The following is a 20,778-nucleotide window of genomic DNA, read 5'->3' as shown; positions in this document are numbered from 1 at the left end:
AGGGCTCATGATTATTGCCTTACTCTGAGCATTGGCAACTTGTGCCATCGTCTACTGTAGAAGACAACATCTGCCATGCTAAGAGGAGTAAGAAGTTTACAGCCTTTGCTGCAATTGATGTGGTGTAAGGGTTGGGGAGGAGAAGAGGTGCTGTCAGTATGCTTATCCGCTCTTGGCATTCCTGGTCCTGGGCTCAGGTCCCAAGATACGTGCAATGAAGTGAAGCTCTGTGGTGTGGTATCTGGGATTTGGTGGAGTACAGAACTTGGTAGGATGTAGACTTTCTTTTTAGAGCAAGGCTGCTGTAAAACCACTGGGGTTTTCCACTGAGTGACCACAGCCAGCGTGGTTGGATGCATCACATCACCACCACTCTATCTTAGTGGGCTCTCCACAGATAAGGCCATACTTATCTGCTGGATGGAGACATAAAAACTACTTTACTACTAGTAAGTAGAAGTAAGTTTCTGCCACTTGAACTTCCTGTTAAGTTATTTAGAGTAATAACTCATTCTTTACTAACTGCAGCAACCCTGTCTTACAAGAAAGGACAAGATGTGCATACAGGCAAACACACACCTTTTTCTACTGAAGTTAGTGGCAACCACCACTGAGGTCAGCAGAAGGGAATGGCTACATCAGGTTTGGGGCGATCTCATGGCAGAAGTGACTTTGTTGCTCCTGATTTCTGACCCTCTCCTTTTCTCCTCCTCACCAGTGGAGCCTTCTTATCTCAGTTGTATTTTGTTCTTTTCCTGCAGGAGAAAATACAAGAAAACGTCACAAAGGTAAGAGTAAATCGCAGAGGACTGGAAGGTATTTGTGAGTCGTCTGTCTCTTTTTGTTAGGGGTTTGAAGGAGGATTTTCCTGTTACCAGATTGGTTTTGTTCGCAGGGAAATGCCATTCTACTGATTGTTTCCCCCTTTGAAGGTTCATCTTGCACTGCTGCTGCTCCAAATCCCCTCTGACATTAGTGGTAGTTTTCCCTGAGTAAGGACAAAAATATTTATCCTTGAAGGTCAAACCCTAATAAACGTCACTCTGTTCCTTCTGCAAGATCTGCTGGTTCTAACTCCTACCGCTTACTCATGCTGGAATAACGAAGTGAATTGTGGGCTTGTAGTGTTGCTAATGATCTGTGCCTTTGCAGGAGACTGAAGGAAAATGGGGATCCTGTTGATTAACAGGCCCTATTACAGCTACCTGATCTAGTTATCTTACTGCCTCCTTGCAGGAGGGGGAGGCCCAATGGGGGTCTTTGACAGATTCATTTTTTCTTTCTGGGGAGCCCTTGTGCCTGGTTGCTTCAGAGCATGCACTTTGCAGCACAAAGTTTTTTGGTGCTGAGTTGACTCCCCCTCCTCTGCATGTGGAGTATTAATTGGTGACTTAATCTCATGGTGTGCCGAGCATCTTTACTTCATGTTGACTTTAACTGGATTTGAGACTCCTGCAGAGGGCTTTCTAAAGACTAAACTCTCCAGCTCTGCTGAATGTGCCCTTTAAAGTTGTGTGATGATGGAAAGAGCTGGCAGGTAAGCCAACATGATGATGTGATGGGCTAAGACATCACAGCCACACCTCCTGTTTGCTGTCACCCTGTGCTGAAGATGATCACTCCAATGCAGCATTGGCAGGACAGGCTATGTGTGTGCTTGTGTGTCACAGCCACAAGAGACTTAAGTGTGGTGGCTTGAGTCGCGGATGAGGTGGGTTTGAGCTATGACATGGAAAAAACTGATTTGGAGATTTCTGTGCTGAACTGTGCAGGTGGGCATTGTGAGGTGTGAGACACAAGAACAGGAAGAAGGTATACGTGCTCCCGGTTGTTTTCCTAAATGTGGGGCTGACACTGTAGTTCTGTTTGCAGCTCTACTTTCTTCCCATTTCCCTTGTGGCTGCCATGATTGTTAATTAATTAGGAACATGCCTCTGACCAGAGATCTTGAATTGCTGCAAGAGGATTTGTTCTGGGGCTGAGATGGTTTCTAGAATGAATGATCGCTCTCTGTGTGTCCCCTGCACTGCTCACATTGTCCAGAGTACTGTGTCTTATCTGAGTGTGTTTTGTGTACATAACCATGGCATCAGAGAGGTTTGTGTTCGGCATTTCTTCTGTATGGGAGACTTTCTGTAAGCCTTGAAAGGGAGATGAAGTATGTTAAAAGCTCCTACAAGCCGAATACACAGTTATATCAACGCATACAGAGAACCGAATATGTCAATCTGTTTGAACATACCATTCCAGGGTTAAGTTTTGTGCCCCAAGGGATTTTGAACTTTCTTTTTTTTCTCTCACTGTTACCCATGCCTGCTGCCTGACTGGTGGTCTGTGCCCTTGCGACAGCTGGGCAGGCAGGCTTCTTGGCCCTCTCATGTCTAACAATTGGTGTGAGCTCTGTGGAGGCAAGAGGCTGCTCCAGAGACCAGCACACAGCCATTGCTGAGCTGATAACCTCCTGATAACCTTGCTCAGCGGGTGCTGGCTGGTGGCTGGAGGGCTGTGTAGCGCAGCAGGGTAGCTGCTGTGGCTGGGAACCATGCTTTGCCAGCACCAAGGGCAAATTAGCTGTCTAGTAAGCTTCTGACTTGAATTTGCCACCTGCTGTGTGATTAAGGTAAGATGCTAAATGGGAAATTGCACATACTGCCATCTGATGCAGAAGTGTAACATCCAGCAAAGTGACGTGGCAGGACAGCAGTTCATTTAAAGGCTGGTTTTAAGTAGCATCTCTTCGTTGAGTTGGTAATTCCAGCAATGAAAATAAACTGATGACTTGGCTCAGGTCTCCACCTTCATTTCCCACATTCGTCTGTTGTGGGGTTTTCTTTTTTCCTGTTATGTTTTTTTCGAAAAGATCTTGGTGGTTCTTAAATCACCAGGCTCTGAAGGGTGACTGGCAGCTGAACTGAATTGATCTTTTGCTTCCTTTTGCATCTTCTTCCTTTTGTTTCTCTTTGGGGTGTGTTATCACATAAGAATGCCTAGGTGATAGTAAGCAGCACTTAGCTATGTAGGAGAAACACTGCAGTCCTCTACCTTGTAGTGTAAAGAAACAGTTTACCCTGAGTGCAGACCTGTTAGGAAGGAAGATGAGGTATGTGCAAGAAAACTTGAGGAGAAAGAGTCAGAGAAAAATCTGAGCCATTCTAAAATTGTAATTGGAAATGACAGACATTGACTCTTGCATTGATCATTCTGTTAACTGAGTTGACTAAAATGTTTTTGTAACAATAATATATTGATATGATTTTCCTCATAAACTTGGAAGTTTCACAGCTGTCTAGACAACCCTAATTTCATTAGTCTCAACCTGATAATTGCATCTGAACCACTGAACTGTGATGTAGATTAATCACAGCAATACCAGAGAAGCAGGATATTTAATCAGAACTCAGGTCTTCTGTCATTCTTCTGTCTCGTTCCCCTTAGGTAAGTGAATAGTAGATAGCTTATTAAATAGTGACTGGAGAGGTAGTCTGCAAGAGGGAGAACTAGATGGGAAGCCAAAGCTGTCTTGAATTTTCTGGAGCACCTGAGACCTCAGTCATGTTTGATTTGACTGTTGAAACTCCCAGTTATCCTGAAGACAGCCAGCTGTGGGCTGCCAGTGTTTTCCTGCACCTTTATCTCCCTGGGAGATTAAAAGGGAAATGAGCCTTTCAGGTAGCCCTTGGCAATCCCCTTCTAGATTAGGTTCGTCCGCTTGGGTGACATTCAGCTAGTGCAGGCAGTTTTGCACTTCTAAGGACTCACTAAAGTCCTATTTGTCTTCTCAAAATTTGTCAGATAAATAATCTGTGATAGCTTACATGGCATAAATTTTTCTCCATTACAATCCACAGCCATGCTTTTTTGCTCCACCAGTAACACAGAATTGCATGTGTTGCTGTTTTAGTTTAGCTGCATGTCGGTTAATTGTACAGTTTAATTTTCTATTAAGATGCAAATGCTTCTTTTACAGTGGACTAATTTTGGATAAAAGTCAAGTAAAAAGAGTCCTGATATTTTATCCATCTATCTTGCATGGATGAATTTTTTCCCCTAAGTACCTGTTAATGCTATACATGAAGTACAAAGTAGAAAAGGAAATGTAACCAAAGTGCCTTTGAAATACGGCTGTGACTCTGAAAGAAGCATCCTAACGGGCCCTGCAAAATACTAATGTGGTTTCTTTAAAAAAGATTGTACTCTGATTAAAAAAGGTTGACATCTGATACAAAGCACATGGCCGGAACATCAAGCTTTCCCTAATTTTCATAAGGGTTTTGTTGTTTCTACTTCAGACTATCAGGCAGGAAATTCATAAGCAGAGATCTTTTCCATCCCTTTCCCACACTTTCCTATTCTTTCTCACCTATGTCTGTGCTTCTAAGTTCCAGTTTGCTCCAGCATTTAGTTAATCTACTCTTGGAGGAAAATTTGAATGTGAACATGTTCTTCCTTAAAAAAAAAAAAAAGTGTGATGTATTTATGTTACTATGTGGCACAAGAGGTGAAACGATAAATGCACAAATGGTGTTATGTACAAAATAAGTGGAAAAGTATATTTTTTTTCCCCAACTTTAGTTGATAGTCATCTTCAGGGTTACTCATACTGATACCTCTTTAGATTAAATTAATCCACTGTCTGTTCTGGATTATTTCAAAATGCAGGTAAATTTATATCCTTGCAAGTCTCATTCTAGGTAATCTTTAAGTTAGGCATTTACTCGGGACCAGATCCTGTGAGGAAAACTCTGCTGGGATTAATCTCATCCTTTAGTGCTGTTAGGACACACTAAAGAGATCTTCATTGGAATGAAGCATCAGTGCTCTCTCAAAGCTGATTGTCTGAGTAAGGGCATTATATATGGTGGTAGTTGTCACTGCCATTAATAGAATAGTGTAAACTGAAGGGGACCTCTGGAGGTTGTCTCTTCCAGCTCTTTGTTCTTGAGAACATCACTGGGGCCCTAACTCTTGGCATTCATCAATTTACTTAATTTGGCAACGTGCTTAGTCCTTAGCTCTGATACCATTTCATTTCCATAGCTTATCTATTGACTTTGCAAGGTTATCTTAATTACACATAATAAAAATACCCCTAATTCCTTAAGCTGTGCAAGTAATTATAATACTGCTTAACTCAAGTTTTTCTTTATATATAGTATCCGAGCAACTCCAGCAATATAGGATGCATTAAAGGTTGATATCCTAATCAGTAGCATGCACACACAGTGCATGACTTGATGTGTCAAAGTTCTTTGTAAAGCGTAGTCTTCTGAGTGCTGAGACCTCCTCAGCTCCCTGTAACTTCAGTGGGACTTCTTGAAACTCTGCATTTCAGGAAAACTGATGTTAAATTTTCAATTCAAGGCTGCTGGGCATTGAGCAAAAAGAGATCTGCTGGCTTATTTCTATAATATTACAAGTGGAACTGGTTCTGTTAAATTTAATGAACACTTAATTTCAGTAAAAAACGTATTGATTTGTTGAGTGCTCTGTATTCATTGCACTGTGGAAGCATAGGTGCTTTGGGAAAAAAATGAACGTGGTCACGTAAGTAAAGCTTATAATTAATCCGTATGTGAAGGGGGCAAATTAAAGTGACATTGGCAACCTTAATGTGATATTCGCTAGCTTTCTGGGTGCTTGACTTTGCAACCTGAATGATCTTCTACTGTAGTTTAAGTGCAGTCAGATACTGGCAGCATTGCACAGCTCTGAAAAAGAGGCTGTGGTTCAAGTTAACAAAGCTTAAATGGAGTTTGTGCTTTAATTCACAGAGAAAGTTTATATTGCTTGGCTATGTGTAGGGAAACTTCATGTTGAGAGGAGAGGAGGAAACCTGCCTTTCAGAAAATCCCAGCTTTTGTTCTCCTGACATTTTCTGTAAGAGGAAAACATTGAAACATTGGAAGTGATGGAGGCTTTTACATACCCTCCCTCTTTCTGTCCTTCTCCTATTTCCCTCTGTTTAAGAGAGCTGGAAGAGGCACTGAAATTGGACTCCATACAGATACACATGTATGTTGTTATTTTTTTTCATGCTTTTGAGATCTTGCTCAGTTTTTCTACCCCAAAAGGAGGCAGCTATTTCTTAATATGATGGCTCTGGTAGAGGAAGGTATGCATTTTAGATTCCTGACATGAGTAATGGGACTTATCTTCTTTATCCAGAGCAGGAGTAAGTTCAAAATAATTATGAAACATGATTAAATAGTGACAAAATCTTTCTTGCTGATATATATTCCTATTATTTTACTAAAATTAATTTTATTCAATATCTTATATAGTACTGAATAATTATCAATAAATATAAGTCCTTACTGATTAATGACTATTAAAATATTGAATATATTGAGCATAGTTTTTCAGCTGATTTACAATACCTAAACTATTACTGGATGTGCAGAATTTGTTCTATCAATAACACATCTTGCTTGATAAGGAACGGATTTTGCCAGATTAGAAAATGGAAGAAGTAGCTTATGCTACTCAAATACAGTGGTGACAAGTGTCCTTACCTATCAAAAGAAAGTTATGTTCAGGTTTTTCATAAAGCGTTCATGTTTAGGTGAAATTCGGCCATAAACTTCAATATCTTTTCAGCAGAACTGATAACACACTCCTGCTTTTGCATTGGACCTCTGTCTGTACCTGACACTGGTTTTCAAAATGTAATCGTGATATCATCTGGATTCAGATTTTACGGATACTGTTTGTGTCAGTTTGTTAGAAGTTATTTGTAGCCCCTAGATTTGCAAGATTCATTCCCTTTTTGCTAGAGTAAGATTGGTGTGAAATGAAAATTACATTCAAAAGTTGTAGACTTTAATGAAGATAAACTGGTATCAACATTGTTTGGTATCAGACTTTCCAACCAAAATGACTTTGTGAAGTATAGATGCTTTCTTTTTGAAAGTTCTTAGTGCCTGACAAGTTTTTCTGATTCTCATCTTGGGGAGAGTGCAGAGCTGAAGTTGCCTTGTGCCTCCTACTACTTTTCTAGGTTTTGTTACAAAAAGTTGTCTGGAAAAAAGCTGCTGGAGAATAGGTTTTTCACTAGCTATGCACCTGGGTGGTTAACACTAAAAATAAGTGATATAGATTAGATACTCTACAGCCTTATGCTATTTTGGCACTTCTGTTTCCACCAGTTGGAACCAAAGTAGTGCATGTGTGAATCTGGAAAGCTGCATGGAGAAGAATAAACCCAGTCTCCTGACACCTTCCCATTGGGTTAGTTTGGCTTCTTTCAGTGACATCCAATGCTCTTTTCACTGACTTATTTTTAGCTAAATTGAAGTGGCTTGCTTTTTTCTTTGGGGTTTTGCAGTTTTCATTCCTTACAGGTGTGGAATATAATGCTGCTTGTGGGTGCACAGATAAGTGTTCATTTCCATTTCAGTTAATCTGAGATCCTTTACTGAACATGTTTGGAGACTTAGATTAGGATTTGGTGAGGGGATGTAACAGGGAGTTCTTCTCCCATGATTTACACCTAATTTGTATAAGAAGCATAACAAAACTTAATGAAGAATTCAGTTAAGCTCTATATTATTGCCTGTTAGACATGATCTTCCTGTAAAATACTATTGATTTTTTTAAAATCTTTTTTTTTTTTGTTTTGCCTCTGAGAAGTGAATTACTCAGATTCGATGCATGCAACCCAGTGAAACTTCCTTAGTGAAAATGACATTAACTTTGATGGACTTGTTGGTAATGTAAGAAGGAGGAGGCTAAGATGGTTGCTATTCCTGCAATCCCTCATTTCCTAAGTCTGGATGAAAACATCTTACACCCCTAGTAAGGGGCCTTCTTTTGTTGGAGCTTAATGTAACTGTCAGCAAAGGCAGAGGCTGCTCTGTTGAACTTCTCTTTATGTCCTTTTCCTCTTCTTAGCAGTGCAATTTCTTGATTAATGTCTCAATGTTCACAGAAGATCTGCATAAATATCTGAAAAAAAATCTGGCTTTATTTCCTGAAAATAAGTGTTAACACAAATGTTAAGACATCTGTCTCCAGTCCTTCCTTAGCTGCCATTTCCAATTCCCTTGTTCCTCTTCATACCTCTGTCCTAACTGTATGTGAATTTTTCTAATCCACAGCATAAGGAAGACAGGTGTTGGTCTTGGCTCTCTGTATCCCACCGGTCTTCCACTAACACACAGTACACACAGAAGCAGAGTCTTGTCTGTTGAAAAGCTTTCCCTCCAAGGGAAACCTCAAGAAACAAGTGGGAATCCCTAAGATTTGGGATCCCACTGCCACTTGCTGCTCCTAGGCTGTATCACTCTACTGTTCAGTTGACCATCCAGAAGTTCCTGGGGAATAAAACACCAAAAGAAGGAAGAAAACAAAAGAACTTAAATGGATATTTTTTTTTTTTTTTAACTGAATGCTAAATTGCATCTGCTCAAACGGATAATCCCAACAGCTGCTAATGAGTTGACCCCTCTGAACCGGCGCTTCATGTAGCAGATAGGTAGTCCATTGATTTTTCCCATCAAGCATTTATAATGTATGAGATATAGCAATTTCTAGGCAATTTTCGGTACACTGGGTAGTTACAAAAAGCTGGTCATTTAAATTACCCTAAGATGCAGCATTTCCATGACTAATTCAGAACTCCTATATTTTAGCTGTGTTGCAAATTCAATTTGAATTCACAATGAGTTGTTTTAATAGCTCTCTTTGATTTAGCAGTCAGACCAAAGAACAACATCATTGGCGGGGGGGCGTAAGGAAGAGAGAAGGAGAAAGAAAAAAATTATTAGCAACTGACATCATTTTGGCAGTTAAATGTGGGAATGAGCTTTTACTTGGTGACCTCCTCTGGGGGAGGGCATTATAATTGAAGTCCTGTATAAGCTTCCAGCCTTCAAAATCTCTCACTTCCTAAACGTGTGTCTCCTTTGCAAATGATGAAGAGGGAATCCTAAGGCATTTTGTTAAGTCTATCAAATGCAAGGGATGAGGCATCGCTGCTGAGGTAATTTGCCCCAGGAGAGAATCAGCTGTCTTCTGGCAGTGTGACTTTTTCTCAAGAGAAATTTCTCACTTTTAATGTGGATTACACTGGAGCCACTAACAAGTCTTATAAAATCTGGGAAAGATATAAACCCTCTTTCCTCATTGCCACATCAGAGAGTCTCTCTGTTTGATTTCTACTGATTAAGCTCTGTGTTTGGTTTACCACATTCTCAATAGACTATCCAAGTATTGTGAATAATTTTCTTCCCGCCAACAAATACATTTTGTTTGCCCTGTTTTCCTGCCTATTTTGAGATAATAACTTGGGGATGGCATATAACTTTAATTAGATGACAGGTGAAGAAGTCCTCCAGATCTTTATGTCATATTTACATGGACACTGCACTCTCTCTGGGCCAAAGGATTTATTGCACATTAAGGTGAAAACATCTGTGAGAGTCTCTTGTGAAAACATTGGCAGATCCTTGCTGAGTGCTATGCCATCTCCATAGGCACAGGGGAGCACAGCTAGTAATGTATTTTGACAAGCTGGCTTCCAAGTGTTGACACCAAAAATGGAAAATAAGCCTTAAGTAGAAGCAAAGGACTTGGGCTTCCTTTGTGTGTGCATTATTTTAAAAAGGTATCACATATTAATATGCTTAATACATGCTTCAATGAGCACCACCACAGAGAAGATTAAGAAACAATTTACTGCAGTTTTGGGCTGGTGTATCTCCTTCCCTCAATCCCATCCATCTGCTGATGAGTGAGAAGAGATGCAGACCCCATTACATAATTTCATGTGTACTTTTTCAGGGTTTGAATTAATGTTATGCTCCAGTGGATGATGATGTTAGACTGTCATCATGCAGAAGAACAATTGTTCTCCTGCTGGGGAAGAGCTTCTTGAGCAGAAACATCCAGTTGTTATGTACTTACCTGCACATACTATGCTTCACAAGGGCTTTGTAAAATATCTGAGGTATTTATATTGTGAATTTGTTGTTTGACCATACTCAGAGTTACTAAAGTGCCTGATTGTGCGGATGTGTGAGCGGGTACGTGCACGACAGGTACATCAGATGCATCCAGCTTAATATGACTGATCCCAAGCTCTCAAGAGTAAAGTTTGGCACAATCATTTCCAAAGCTGTGTTGTGGCTTTTTTGTGTTGTGTTGTTTTTAGTTTTTTTTCCTCAGCCAGATTTTGGTAACAATTACAGTAGAGAAGTACTTTCTTTTCTCACAACATGTAGGGGCAGGACTTTGGACATCTGGGCCTCCAATGCCTGGTCAGAAAACCTTTTTTTAAGTTTGTGCTTTTTTCAGTACAGCTGCTCATTCCTAACCTTACTTCTGATTCATAGAGTACTTAAATCCATGTTCCCCCTTACCTAGCTACAACCATACCTTCAGAGAGAAGAAATAACAATTGTCTGAACGTAATAGAAGTGCTTTAGTTAAATCATGATTTCTTTCTGAAGTTATTGCTCTTAACTTGTGCAAGTATCTTATTTCTGTGCTCCTGTGCAGCACATTCAGATTTGGTGGTGCATGTAATCAAGGTTCATAGCTTTTGAACCTTTCTTGACTAATATTTACATAAAACATGTTTTCAGCTTATTTTTAATTATTGTCTTGATTAGGACCAGCTGTTTGTAAAAGGGGGAAAATTACTTCTGTTCTCTTAAGTTTGTTGTCAGAAACGATGCTTCATGCAGTGCAAAAAGCGCTCTCTGGACTTGCTGATCAGTGATACACAGTTATTCTAGGCTTGTAGACCATTGTCTCATTGGGTTGCTTTTCAGAGTCTGGGATGTTAATAGTAATGAGTGGATAGGATGGAAGTGGTTCGTTCTTGGATTCTTGCTTGTTCCTCCTGGGAAAATTCACAGCAGATAGCACTTTCTCTTTTTTTTTTTTTTTAAATCAAAAAAAGAGTAAAATTTTAAAGAAGTGAGACATGCTGACAACATTTCAAGTGAACCAGTTTTGTACGTAGAAGCTATTTATTCTGTTTTGTTTGTCTGATAAAAGATGTTTTTAAATTCTAGGGTTTTTTTTTCTCCTTGTCCTATCAAAACAGATAGTACTATAACTTAGTTCCACAGGAGCTGGTAATTTTGCTATTGGAGTTTTTTTTCAGCTACCTAATAACATTTCAACAAATTCCAGCAGTACTTAATGATTACTGACTAAGGACTTCTCCAGTTTTGTCTTGTAGTCAAGACAGAAATACTTATCCACTACCCACTGCAGGAGCTGGTGGGATCCATGCTCCAGAACAGCAACAGTCCTGTGATTTACATCTCGTGGTTTTGTGAGATAAGTTATTGGCATTGGATCATCTGATTAAGTCCCTCCAAAATGAAACAACATATTGATTCTCATGAGAATGCTCAAGGAATGAGCAAGCACAGAGACTAAGCTACTGTCCAACTGCTGCTGAACTGTGCTCCTATAGGTCATGATTAAAGCATAGCAATGAAATAAAAATTTGGACTATGAATGCTGACTGTGTTGCATATGGATAAATAAGTGAGTTTGATCTAGGCAGCCAGTCCAACACCTTTTGCCAGGAGTAGATTTGCTTAGAAGAGAAAAACAGGACTGTCATAAAAATATGGTGTTCATGCTCTGAGAAGCAATCAGCTTGTTGCTGCTTTTTCTTTTGACTGGGTAAGCCATAGGAATGGTTGTACTTCAGCTTTCTTACAGATTGCAGCTGTGATTTTTTTTTAATTTTTTTTTTTCTTCCCCTGGCAATACTGTGAATGTTTTCAGATTGTGATGACAAACGCTCCTTCTGGGAGTTTCTGCACTAATAAACAATGGTGACAACAACTTGCTCTATTTCATGTTATAGCTCCAATTTTAATGACTCATGAGGCACAAAGAACTTGAGCACCAATCTGTTTATTGACGGAGCTTAAAGACACCAAGGACTGAAGTGACAGCAGACATCATTAATCAGCAACCTTGTTGCTATCTCAAGCAATGCTGTGTTTTGATGGCTGTTTGAAAGAAAACTGTAAAAGCTGGACCAAATTAATTTACCTTCAGTCCTGTCCTAAAGCTTGCCAAGGGGAGGGGCTGCAAGGCTGACAAGCACTGCAGCTTGCAGAGGTGAGAGCTTTATCCCCAGAGCCTGAAGGACTCTGCCCTCAGCACACACAGCAGTCACCTAGAGGAGGGCAGTGCTGTGGATCATTTCATGTCAGGGTCTGGAAATATTGTCACAGCTACCTTACATGGCACACCTGGAAGCAGTGACTATCAGTGTGGAGATGCAAGGATACATGGAATAGATGCGTCTGTCCTGTTTTTAAAGTGAGATGTGAATTAGCTGGAGGCCCCAACAGTTCTCAGCAGAGCATTTGTGTGAGGAAAATCCTAAGTACCTGAAAATCCTAAGTACCTGAAAGTTTTGACTCTTGGGACCAAACCTGAAGAAGTTTGGTGATGGCAGAAACAGCCTTTCCCAAATCTCTTGGGGCTTTCTAAATGACCATTCCCAATGCATGTGATGTAGTTCAGTTTCATTTCACCCCAGTTATTCAGCTGGATGGTCTGAATGCTGGGAGTGCAGCATCCCAGTTATTCCGTCTGTGGGACCCTATGGGCAGGCCCATGCTACACTTTCTGTCAGTGTCCTTGAGAAACACTGAGAGACCAGTGGCAATCAACATCAACTCTCACCTTTCTTATCTCTAGAAGGCAATGTTCTGCCTTCACTTATCAGCATAGCCTTGATGCTGTGCTCTCATCTGAATTCAGAACTGAAACATCTTAGAAGGAAAGTATCATTAAAGCTGGATTTGCCTCATCACTTGTCCAGTAGCCTTCACTTGGGAGGAATTTAAAGAATAGATGTCAAGATATTTCTAAATTGCATCTTTATTATCCTTTAATGCTTCAGTTAATACTAATGCATTGATAAGAGTTGCGCAGTGGTTAGATTTGGAGACAGGGCTTCTGTCTCAGGTGGTCTGGGGCCAATTCAGGACAGTTAAAAAAATGACAGAAGGTGGTTCAGAATCTCGCAGATGTTTGAAACCTGCAGGGAGTTTGTTGCATCACTAGCAAAAGCATTTTCCTCTGCCATGTGCAGCTGGAAAGTTGTGAGTTGTTCTTATTAATCCAGTGGTGAAAACATGGCTCCGAGAAACCTTGCACACTGTCTACGGACCTGCACATAGAGTTGTGGCAGCAAAAAATGTAGATGGAAGAAAAGATGACAAACTTCTTCAGTCTCTTCACCTGAAAGGAGGTGTTAGAAGTTGAGAGAGAAGCAGAAGCAGGAATAACACAAGCTAAACCATAATAAACCATCTTGTCCTCTAGCATAACACTTTGGTAGGGCTGTGAATAACATCTGGATTGCCATATATTGAGAATGGATGAGGGACTTGCTTGGTGAATCAACTGGTAAAGTTCTATGTGCTGCAGAAAATGGGGAAGACAGGGTAAGCAAAGACAAGACTGACTTTTTCTGATGCAGACTTTGTGATGTCTGCATATAGGTAACTGCCCATTCTTAATCTGGAAAACTGTTTTGTTATAATAAGAGCAGACTTTACAGCTTTCACCTGCTTACTCTTCCAGATGTTTGTTGAAAGGATGTAATTAGGAGAGCACGTTTCTTCAAAGCATCATATGCATGCAGATTCAGCAAAAGCTTTCAATCTGAATTAGGTATGTGCTACCCCAAACATCAGGTTTCATGAGCATATGATGGGTTTGTCTCTGTGGAAGGATTTCAGCTTGAGGAACAGACATAGAACATTAAGGAAAGCATGAATTCAATAGGACACACAAAATTGTAATATTTTTTCATTGAACTACAACTATTAATGTTCAGAAATGACATGCATTTTCAGTGGATTAATAAATGACATCCATATTTTGGTCAGGAATACACAGAGGAGTCTTTCAATTCTTGCTAGATTTGTATCAAGGGAGAACAGAAAGACACCAAATGAAGTTAGTTTAAGTATACTGTTAGGCATTACTTTGCTGTAAGATGTCTAACAAATATGGTTAATAGGAAGGCACTTGAATAGCCATAACTATGTAATACAGCTTTTAATAATTCTGTGTTTCAGTTCAGCAGTGTTTCCCCATCTGAGGAGTATTTCTCTTGAATGAATATAGCTTACTGGTGTTCTTCTGAAATGGAGTTGGAGCTCAGCTCACTGAAAAGTAGAAAGCTTCTTATTTGATCAGAAAAATAGGTATCACAGTTATTAGGTGTTAGCTGTCTCTCAGATCTGAAGAAGGATTAGTAAGTCTGGAAGCATGTCTTCCAGCTCTGTCAGTTAAACTCCCACAAATTTAATCTCAGAGGACTTAATTGCTGACCCATAGACATCCTATGTTGTTTCACAAAACCATGTGGCCTCTGGCTTCAAAAGGGCATGGGTCTTCTGTATGTCTCGTGTGCAAGCCCACTGCAGATGCTTTGGATGCTGAGGGTACTTCAAATGTCCTGACATAAGTTTGTTTACGTGTCTAATCATCACCCTTGTCACTGTGTAAATTGAGGCTGAAATAAAATTGCAAATTGGGCTTTGCCGAACAACCAAACTTCTTAGAATCATAGAATCATTTAGGTTGGAAAAGAACTTTTAAGATCATTGAGTCCAACCATTAACCTAGCACTGCCAAGTCCACCACTAAACCATGTCCTTAAGTGCCACATCTACATGTCTTTTAAATACTTCCAGGACTGGTGATTCAACCACTTCCCTGGGCAGCCTGTTCCAATGCTTGACAACCCTTTCTGTGAATAAATTTTTCCTAATACCCAATCTAAACCTCTCCTGGTGCAACTTGAGGCCGGTTCCTATCACTTGTTACTTGGGAGAAGAGACTGACACCCACCTCGCTACAACCTCCTTTCAGGTGGCTGTAGAGAGCGATAAGGTCTCCCCTCAGCCTCCTTTTCTCCAGGCTAAACAACCCCAGTTCCCTCAGCCGCTCCTCATAAGACTTGTGCTCCAGGCCCCTCACCAGCTTTGTTGCCCTTCTCTGAACACGCTCCAGCACCTCAGTGTCTTTCCTGTAGTGAGGGGCCCAAAGCTGAACACAGGACTCGAGGTGCGGCCTCACCAGTGCTGAGTACAGGGGGACAATCACCTCCCTGGTCCTGCTGGCCACACTATTTCTGATACAGGCCAGGATGCCGTTGGCCTTCTTGGCCACCTGGGCACACTGCTGGCTCATATTCAGCCAGCTGTTGACCTACACCCCCAGGTCCTTTTCTGCCAGGCAGCTTTCCAGCCACTCTTCCCCAGGCCTGTAGCGCTGCATGGGATTGTTGTGACCCAAGTGCAGGACCCAGCACTGAGCCTTGTTGAACCTCATACAATTGGCCTCGGCCCATTGATCCAGCCTGTCCCAATCCCTCTGTAGGGCCTGTCTGCTACCCTCAAGCAGATCAACACTCCTGCCCAACTTGGTGTCATCTGGAAACTTACTGAGGGTGCACTCAATCTCCTCGTCCAGATCACCGATAAAGGTGTTAAACAAAACTGGCCTCAATATTGAGCCCTGGGGAACACCACTAGTGACCAGCTGCCAGTTGGATTTGACTCCATTCACCACAACTCTTTGGGCCTGGCCGTCCAGCTGGTTTTTCACCCAGCAAACAGTATACCTGTCCAAGCCATGAGCAGCCAGTTTCTCCAGGAGAATGCTGTGGGAAACAGTGTCAAAGGTTTTACTAAAGTCCAGGTAGACAACATCTATAGCTTTTCCCTTGTCCACTAAGCAGGTCACCTTGTTGTAGAAGGAGATCAGGTTAATCAAGCGGGTCCTGCCCTTTCATAAACCCATGCTGACTGGGCCTGATCACCTGGTTGTCCTGTACATGCCACGTGATGGCACTCAAGATGATCTGCTCCATAACCTTCCCTGGCACCGAGGTCAGACTGACAGGCCTGTAATTCCCTGGATCTTCCTTCCAGCCCTTCTTGTAGATGCTATAGAGACATCTTAGGTCAGTATCAGGACAAATGTATTATTTAAATGTTTTGCTGTTACTGTAGTATCAAAATGATGCGTCATATTGGAAAAGTAATAGTAATAGGAAATGTGATCTGTGTGTGAATACATATTTTTAGGCAAAGAAGGGAAGGAGGAAATGAGTGGGCAACACTGGGAAAGCAAGGGTGGATGATAGGGCTGTTCAGCTTTGTTGCATGATACAAAAACCAGTCCAGGTTGCAGTCGAGGCTGCTAAGTGGTTTACAGGAAATCCGTGTGATGACTTCAGTGGTTTTCCCCAAACATATCCATATCACGCAAGCAGTACCAAGCTATGATGCCTAGTCTAGATGAGAAAAAGATGGGCTTAATGCATCATATACCTTATCTTAGTGGGTGTGTTTAAAAGTCTGTAGGAGGACCCTCCCATGCAAGGAGAAACACAGAATTCTTTTGGCTGGCTAACCCATGAAGACTCAATGTGCTCTATCTGCTCCAAAGGTTTAAAACTTGTTAGCTAATATATATATATTTTCATTCTGTTTTTTGAAAATTATTTTATCCCAAATGATATATAGCATTACTGTCTGTTTTCAGGCTATGTTGGACATGGATTTTAAAACAGGGCTCTTCCAAGCTAGTGTGAGAGGACACTGGCACAAAATTTTCTGGGAAAGGCAAGAAACTTTCATCTCCAAGAATACCTTTTATGCAATTGTAACGACCACCACCTTCTCACAAAGTGAAAGAATGACCAAGCAAATAAGTGAATGTTGATTAAACACTAGTCCGGCTAGGAGTGAATCATTTTTAAAAGCTGATGTTTTTAAGCAGAGCTTTTAGGAGGAGAACTGTATAGCAGATAATTGCTCAGGTCTAAATGCAGCTCTGTGACTGTATCAATGCGCAGAGATCATGCAGCAGTTTCCTCGCACACCAAGCGTGTGCATGGTGAGAAAGCTTCTGGGAGATGATCTTCTCAGAAATGTTCTCATTACACATTTACAGTCATCACTGAAACTAATGGTTGTGACTGAAGATACCATAAAGCTGTTTTGCCTCTTGCCCTTTGAATAAGTTCACTGTCTTCCTTCATACTGACTGTTTCTAAGCTACACTAAAGCACGCTTTGTAGACAGCACACAGCCTGTTTTGTAGTGTGTGGCTATGGCTCGGTGGCTACTCAAAACCTCTAACTGATTAAAATTATCCTTGGTGAGAAATGGAAGAAACCTATGCAAAGACTGTGTCCTACGTAGCATTTTTCCCCTCCCTGTGAACTACTTACTCTTGCATGGGACTGTAGCACCTCATTCTGTCACTTACTAAGAACAGTGGTGACGTATTATTTTTCGCAGTACAGAGAGATAAAATAATCTCATTGTGGTAAGTTAGCTTGAATTGTCACTTCACGTTGCCATTCCTGAGACATTTGTTCAGCGTCTGTTTACTGCCTGGGTCTTATCAACACTTCCCAAGCTGTACTGTTCGGAAACCTTAGGCTTGAAACTTTGCCAGTGCTGCTGAATAGTTCCAGTAATATTTTTTATTACCTGCTTTTTAACTTAACGTATACCACAGGCCATGTGGAGAGTCTTGTAAGGATTCAGTGGTATGATGCCAGTATCCTATCCAAAGGATACAGCTGTAATAAAAGGGGAAAAACAACCTAGGCAACTGGGTATATCATCAAATAGAGTGACTATATAGGTCTTCAAAGGATCAAACAGCTCATCAACTTAAACTTACAGTGTCCTGAATGGAAATATGTACTTGTTTTAAAGTTGCACTGGTTCTGTTTTTCAAATAGGAATGTTATCGTACAGTGTGAATCATCACAGAGAATAATAAGCTACAGACCTTGCAGAAGGGAAATTATGTTGGCCCTTTCTGGAAAAATGCATTTGCAAGGAAGTATTGCGGTTTAGGTAGCATGACCTTGCCTGGAAGTCTTATTTCCCCTTTGCTTTGTTTGATATGTTTTAACATTCCAGTCCTCCTATTTGTTAGTTTGGGGATAATCAGCAGCAGGTTTGCAGATGTGTGGGAGCTTTTTCAAATGACCTGAGAGGTTCACTTTTAGTGCTAGTTCAGAGTATCTCTAAACTTTAGCTTAAGAGTTTATTAAATTTGATAGGTCACTTTTTACCACTATTTTTTGTTCCTTTTTAATAATTAAAATGATTTAATTAATCTTTCCTTATCTCATCTTCAAACATATATTTTTAAATCCCCTGTATCTACTGCTAATCCAGTAAGATGTCATAAAAATTAGTCTGCCTGATGTTTTCCACTTACTTGCCTGTTACATTAGTTTACAATGTTATGTAACAGAAATAAATTAGAGGGGAAATATTTTGTTGTTTGGCACTCCTCAGGTTATGAAACAATGTTTACTTCACTTAAAATACTGAATCCATTCCAGGCATGAATAAAACTTTGAAAGGTGTTATTTATGGAAAGAAAAAGTAGACTTCCTTCATATTTTAAAGAAGGATTCTTAAAATGTTATGGGTCATCAGTCAAACCCTCACTGAAACTTCACAAGGGGCTTAAAAGACTTTGTTCATTTTTTCCCCTGCACAAGGGCATCTAACAGTCAGCATTCAACTTGTTAGGAGTTACATCTTCTATCTTGAAAAATACAACATATGCTGTTCTAGCCTTTATAAAAGCATTCAGAGTTCAGACTCTTTTCTTACCCTATAGAAAGGTACCGTGATAAATGCTGGAGAGCTGACAAACTTTCTTTATTTCAGGAGCTTGTTATGGGAAACAGTCGTCACATTTGAGCGACTCCACAGGCTGATAATTCACATACGGTCAGTCACTGTGTGCATGTGTGGGTGTGGAGTGTAGCGGGGCAGGCAAAGGCAGGACAGCAAAACTTCTGCGTAGGTTTTTGACAAGAGCCTGTTTATGTGCCTTTACAGAGAAGGAAATAAATAGGCAGGCTGAAACTCTGGATCTTATAAAAAATTTCCACTGATTTCAATTTAAGCATCATTTCTTATTTAGGCTTTTGAGGTGATTGCTAAATGCCTAATTCACGTTAAATGTGTACAACCAGCTCTCTTAGGCTAGGCTTTTAGAGACTGGAGGTCTCTTCTCATCCTTTTCTTTCTGTCCTCCTCCTGGTCCCCACCTCCCATAGTCTATAATAAGGACTGCACAGGACGACTGTGAGGACGTGAGCTCCTGTACCATGTATGTGACAACTCAAATGCCAAGATTCTCAGTCAGAAAAGTTGTGTCTTAGGCCCTCATTCTGGCCCTGTGCTGGATCCTGGTTGCAAAATAAACCTCCAAATAAAAGGATATTATACATCAGAATCACGAAACAGAGGCGCAAATGAAGGCTGGGGTGCTGAGGTGTGGGGATGGAGCTAAGGCTGGAGTTGGGACGGAGCTGAGAGACTACCACGAAAGCCTGCCTGTCTTAGAAGTACTGTCTTTGGTTACTCTCACAGTCTCAACTTTTCTGTGCACAGCCTGTCTCACACTTCAGATGTCTTCTCTCTCTGTCTTCAGTTAACTCGGTGTATGTACTGAGTTAATTATCTCACAGAGATAATTGCTGAAAGGTAGAGTGGCTTTCAGGGTGGAGTTATATGCAAGTAATGCAAGTGTTTGAGATTAAACTGTGGCGCAAGTCCTGAGTTAGATAAGTAATATGAACAGTGCCTAGCCCTGAAGAGAATTAACAGTCTAAGCAAGACAGGTCTAAAACAGGAATTCACGCTGGGAGACCCTGAGGAATAAATGAGAGGAACTGGAAGATTTATTGCTTACCATGTACTTGCTCTGAGTTCAGTTACAGCCTGTTTAGTATTATTAGGGACAGTTGTTTTCACTCTAGTGTTTGGCTTTAAGTGCTTAGTTGATTTTGTTAACAGGTCTTGTTGGAATTCATCTTGCCTAATTGTATTTGTCTGCCAAGGGGAGATTTAGTGGAAGGTGACTCTTCGGCAAGGGACCGTGAGGGAGCTTGAGGAGAAAACCTTGGAGAAAAGAGTAAACATCTATTTAGATGGCCAGTGTTAGGCAATGTGACTCCAGCCCTGCTTTGCCCTGCTCAGTTCTACAGGCATATATATATATATAAAAATAAAAATAAATTAACACAGGCTGTGGAATCAGGACTATGAACCTGAGCCTTATATCTCATAAGGCATGTCGTACGTTTATTAGGGAACTTTTTTGTGGAATAACTTAAGCGTAGGAGTGTTATCCTAGTTTAGTTAATGGTAGATTATCTGGAGTTTACTTTTGTGCTTATTTGTCTTAAAGATAAGCCTCTTTAACACCTCTGTCTCATGTAAATGCATGTGATTTTTACTAAGAAGGAAAAAATGTCTGTAATTCTATGCACATGGATAAATTTATCTACCTCTGCCACCTCTTCCTTGCAGGCAGATCTGTGATTGCCACTGAATTAGAGGATTTTTTTCCCCAGAGTTTCAGAGTCCCTCAGGTTAGAAGGGCCCTCAGGAGGTCCTTACTCCAATCTCCTGCTCAAGACAGGCTCAGCAATGAGCTCAGACCAGGTTGCTTGGGGATATATCCAGATGGGTCTGGAAAATCTCCAAGGATGGATCCTGCACAAACCCTCTGTTCTGCTGCCTGGGTGTCCTCAGGGAGAAAAAGGTCTTCACCCCTGGTTGGCCCTCTAGTGCTCAAATCAAGAGATTATTCATGACACCACCCAGAAATATCCTGGATGGCCTGAGTCCAGCCATGTTGCCATTTGAGCTGCTCCTTCAAATAGACGGCCAACCCTGCTCTTTGTTTTCCCTGCCTACCTTTCCTGAAGAGTGCATATACCTG

At 40.8% G+C, this 20,778-nt stretch overlaps 1 protein-coding gene across 2 annotated transcripts in view; it reads left to right on the top strand.

Annotated features, from left to right (window-relative positions):
• Positions 1–20,778, top strand: part of PDE1C (phosphodiesterase 1C, calmodulin-dependent 70kDa) — a 320,002-nt gene that overhangs the window by 132,491 nt on the left and 166,733 nt on the right. Inside the window, exon 2 of one of the 2 annotated variants that reach the window (XM_010562367.1) lies at positions 762–788. The exons of the other annotated variant lie outside the window; for it this stretch is intronic. Coding sequence (XP_010560669.1) covers positions 762–788 — 27 coding nt within the window. The remainder of the gene's footprint in view (positions 1–761; positions 789–20,778) is intronic. 2 annotated transcript variants of the gene reach the window in all.

The sequence above is a fragment of the Haliaeetus leucocephalus genome, unplaced genomic scaffold, assembly GCF_000737465.1.
Source record: "Haliaeetus leucocephalus isolate CR32 unplaced genomic scaffold, Haliaeetus_leucocephalus-4.0 Scaffold159, whole genome shotgun sequence".
In the NCBI taxonomy this organism is placed as follows: domain Eukaryota; kingdom Metazoa; phylum Chordata; class Aves; order Accipitriformes; family Accipitridae; genus Haliaeetus; species Haliaeetus leucocephalus.
Note: the sequence above shows the minus strand (reverse complement) of the source record. Positions and strands in the feature narration are given on the sequence as shown.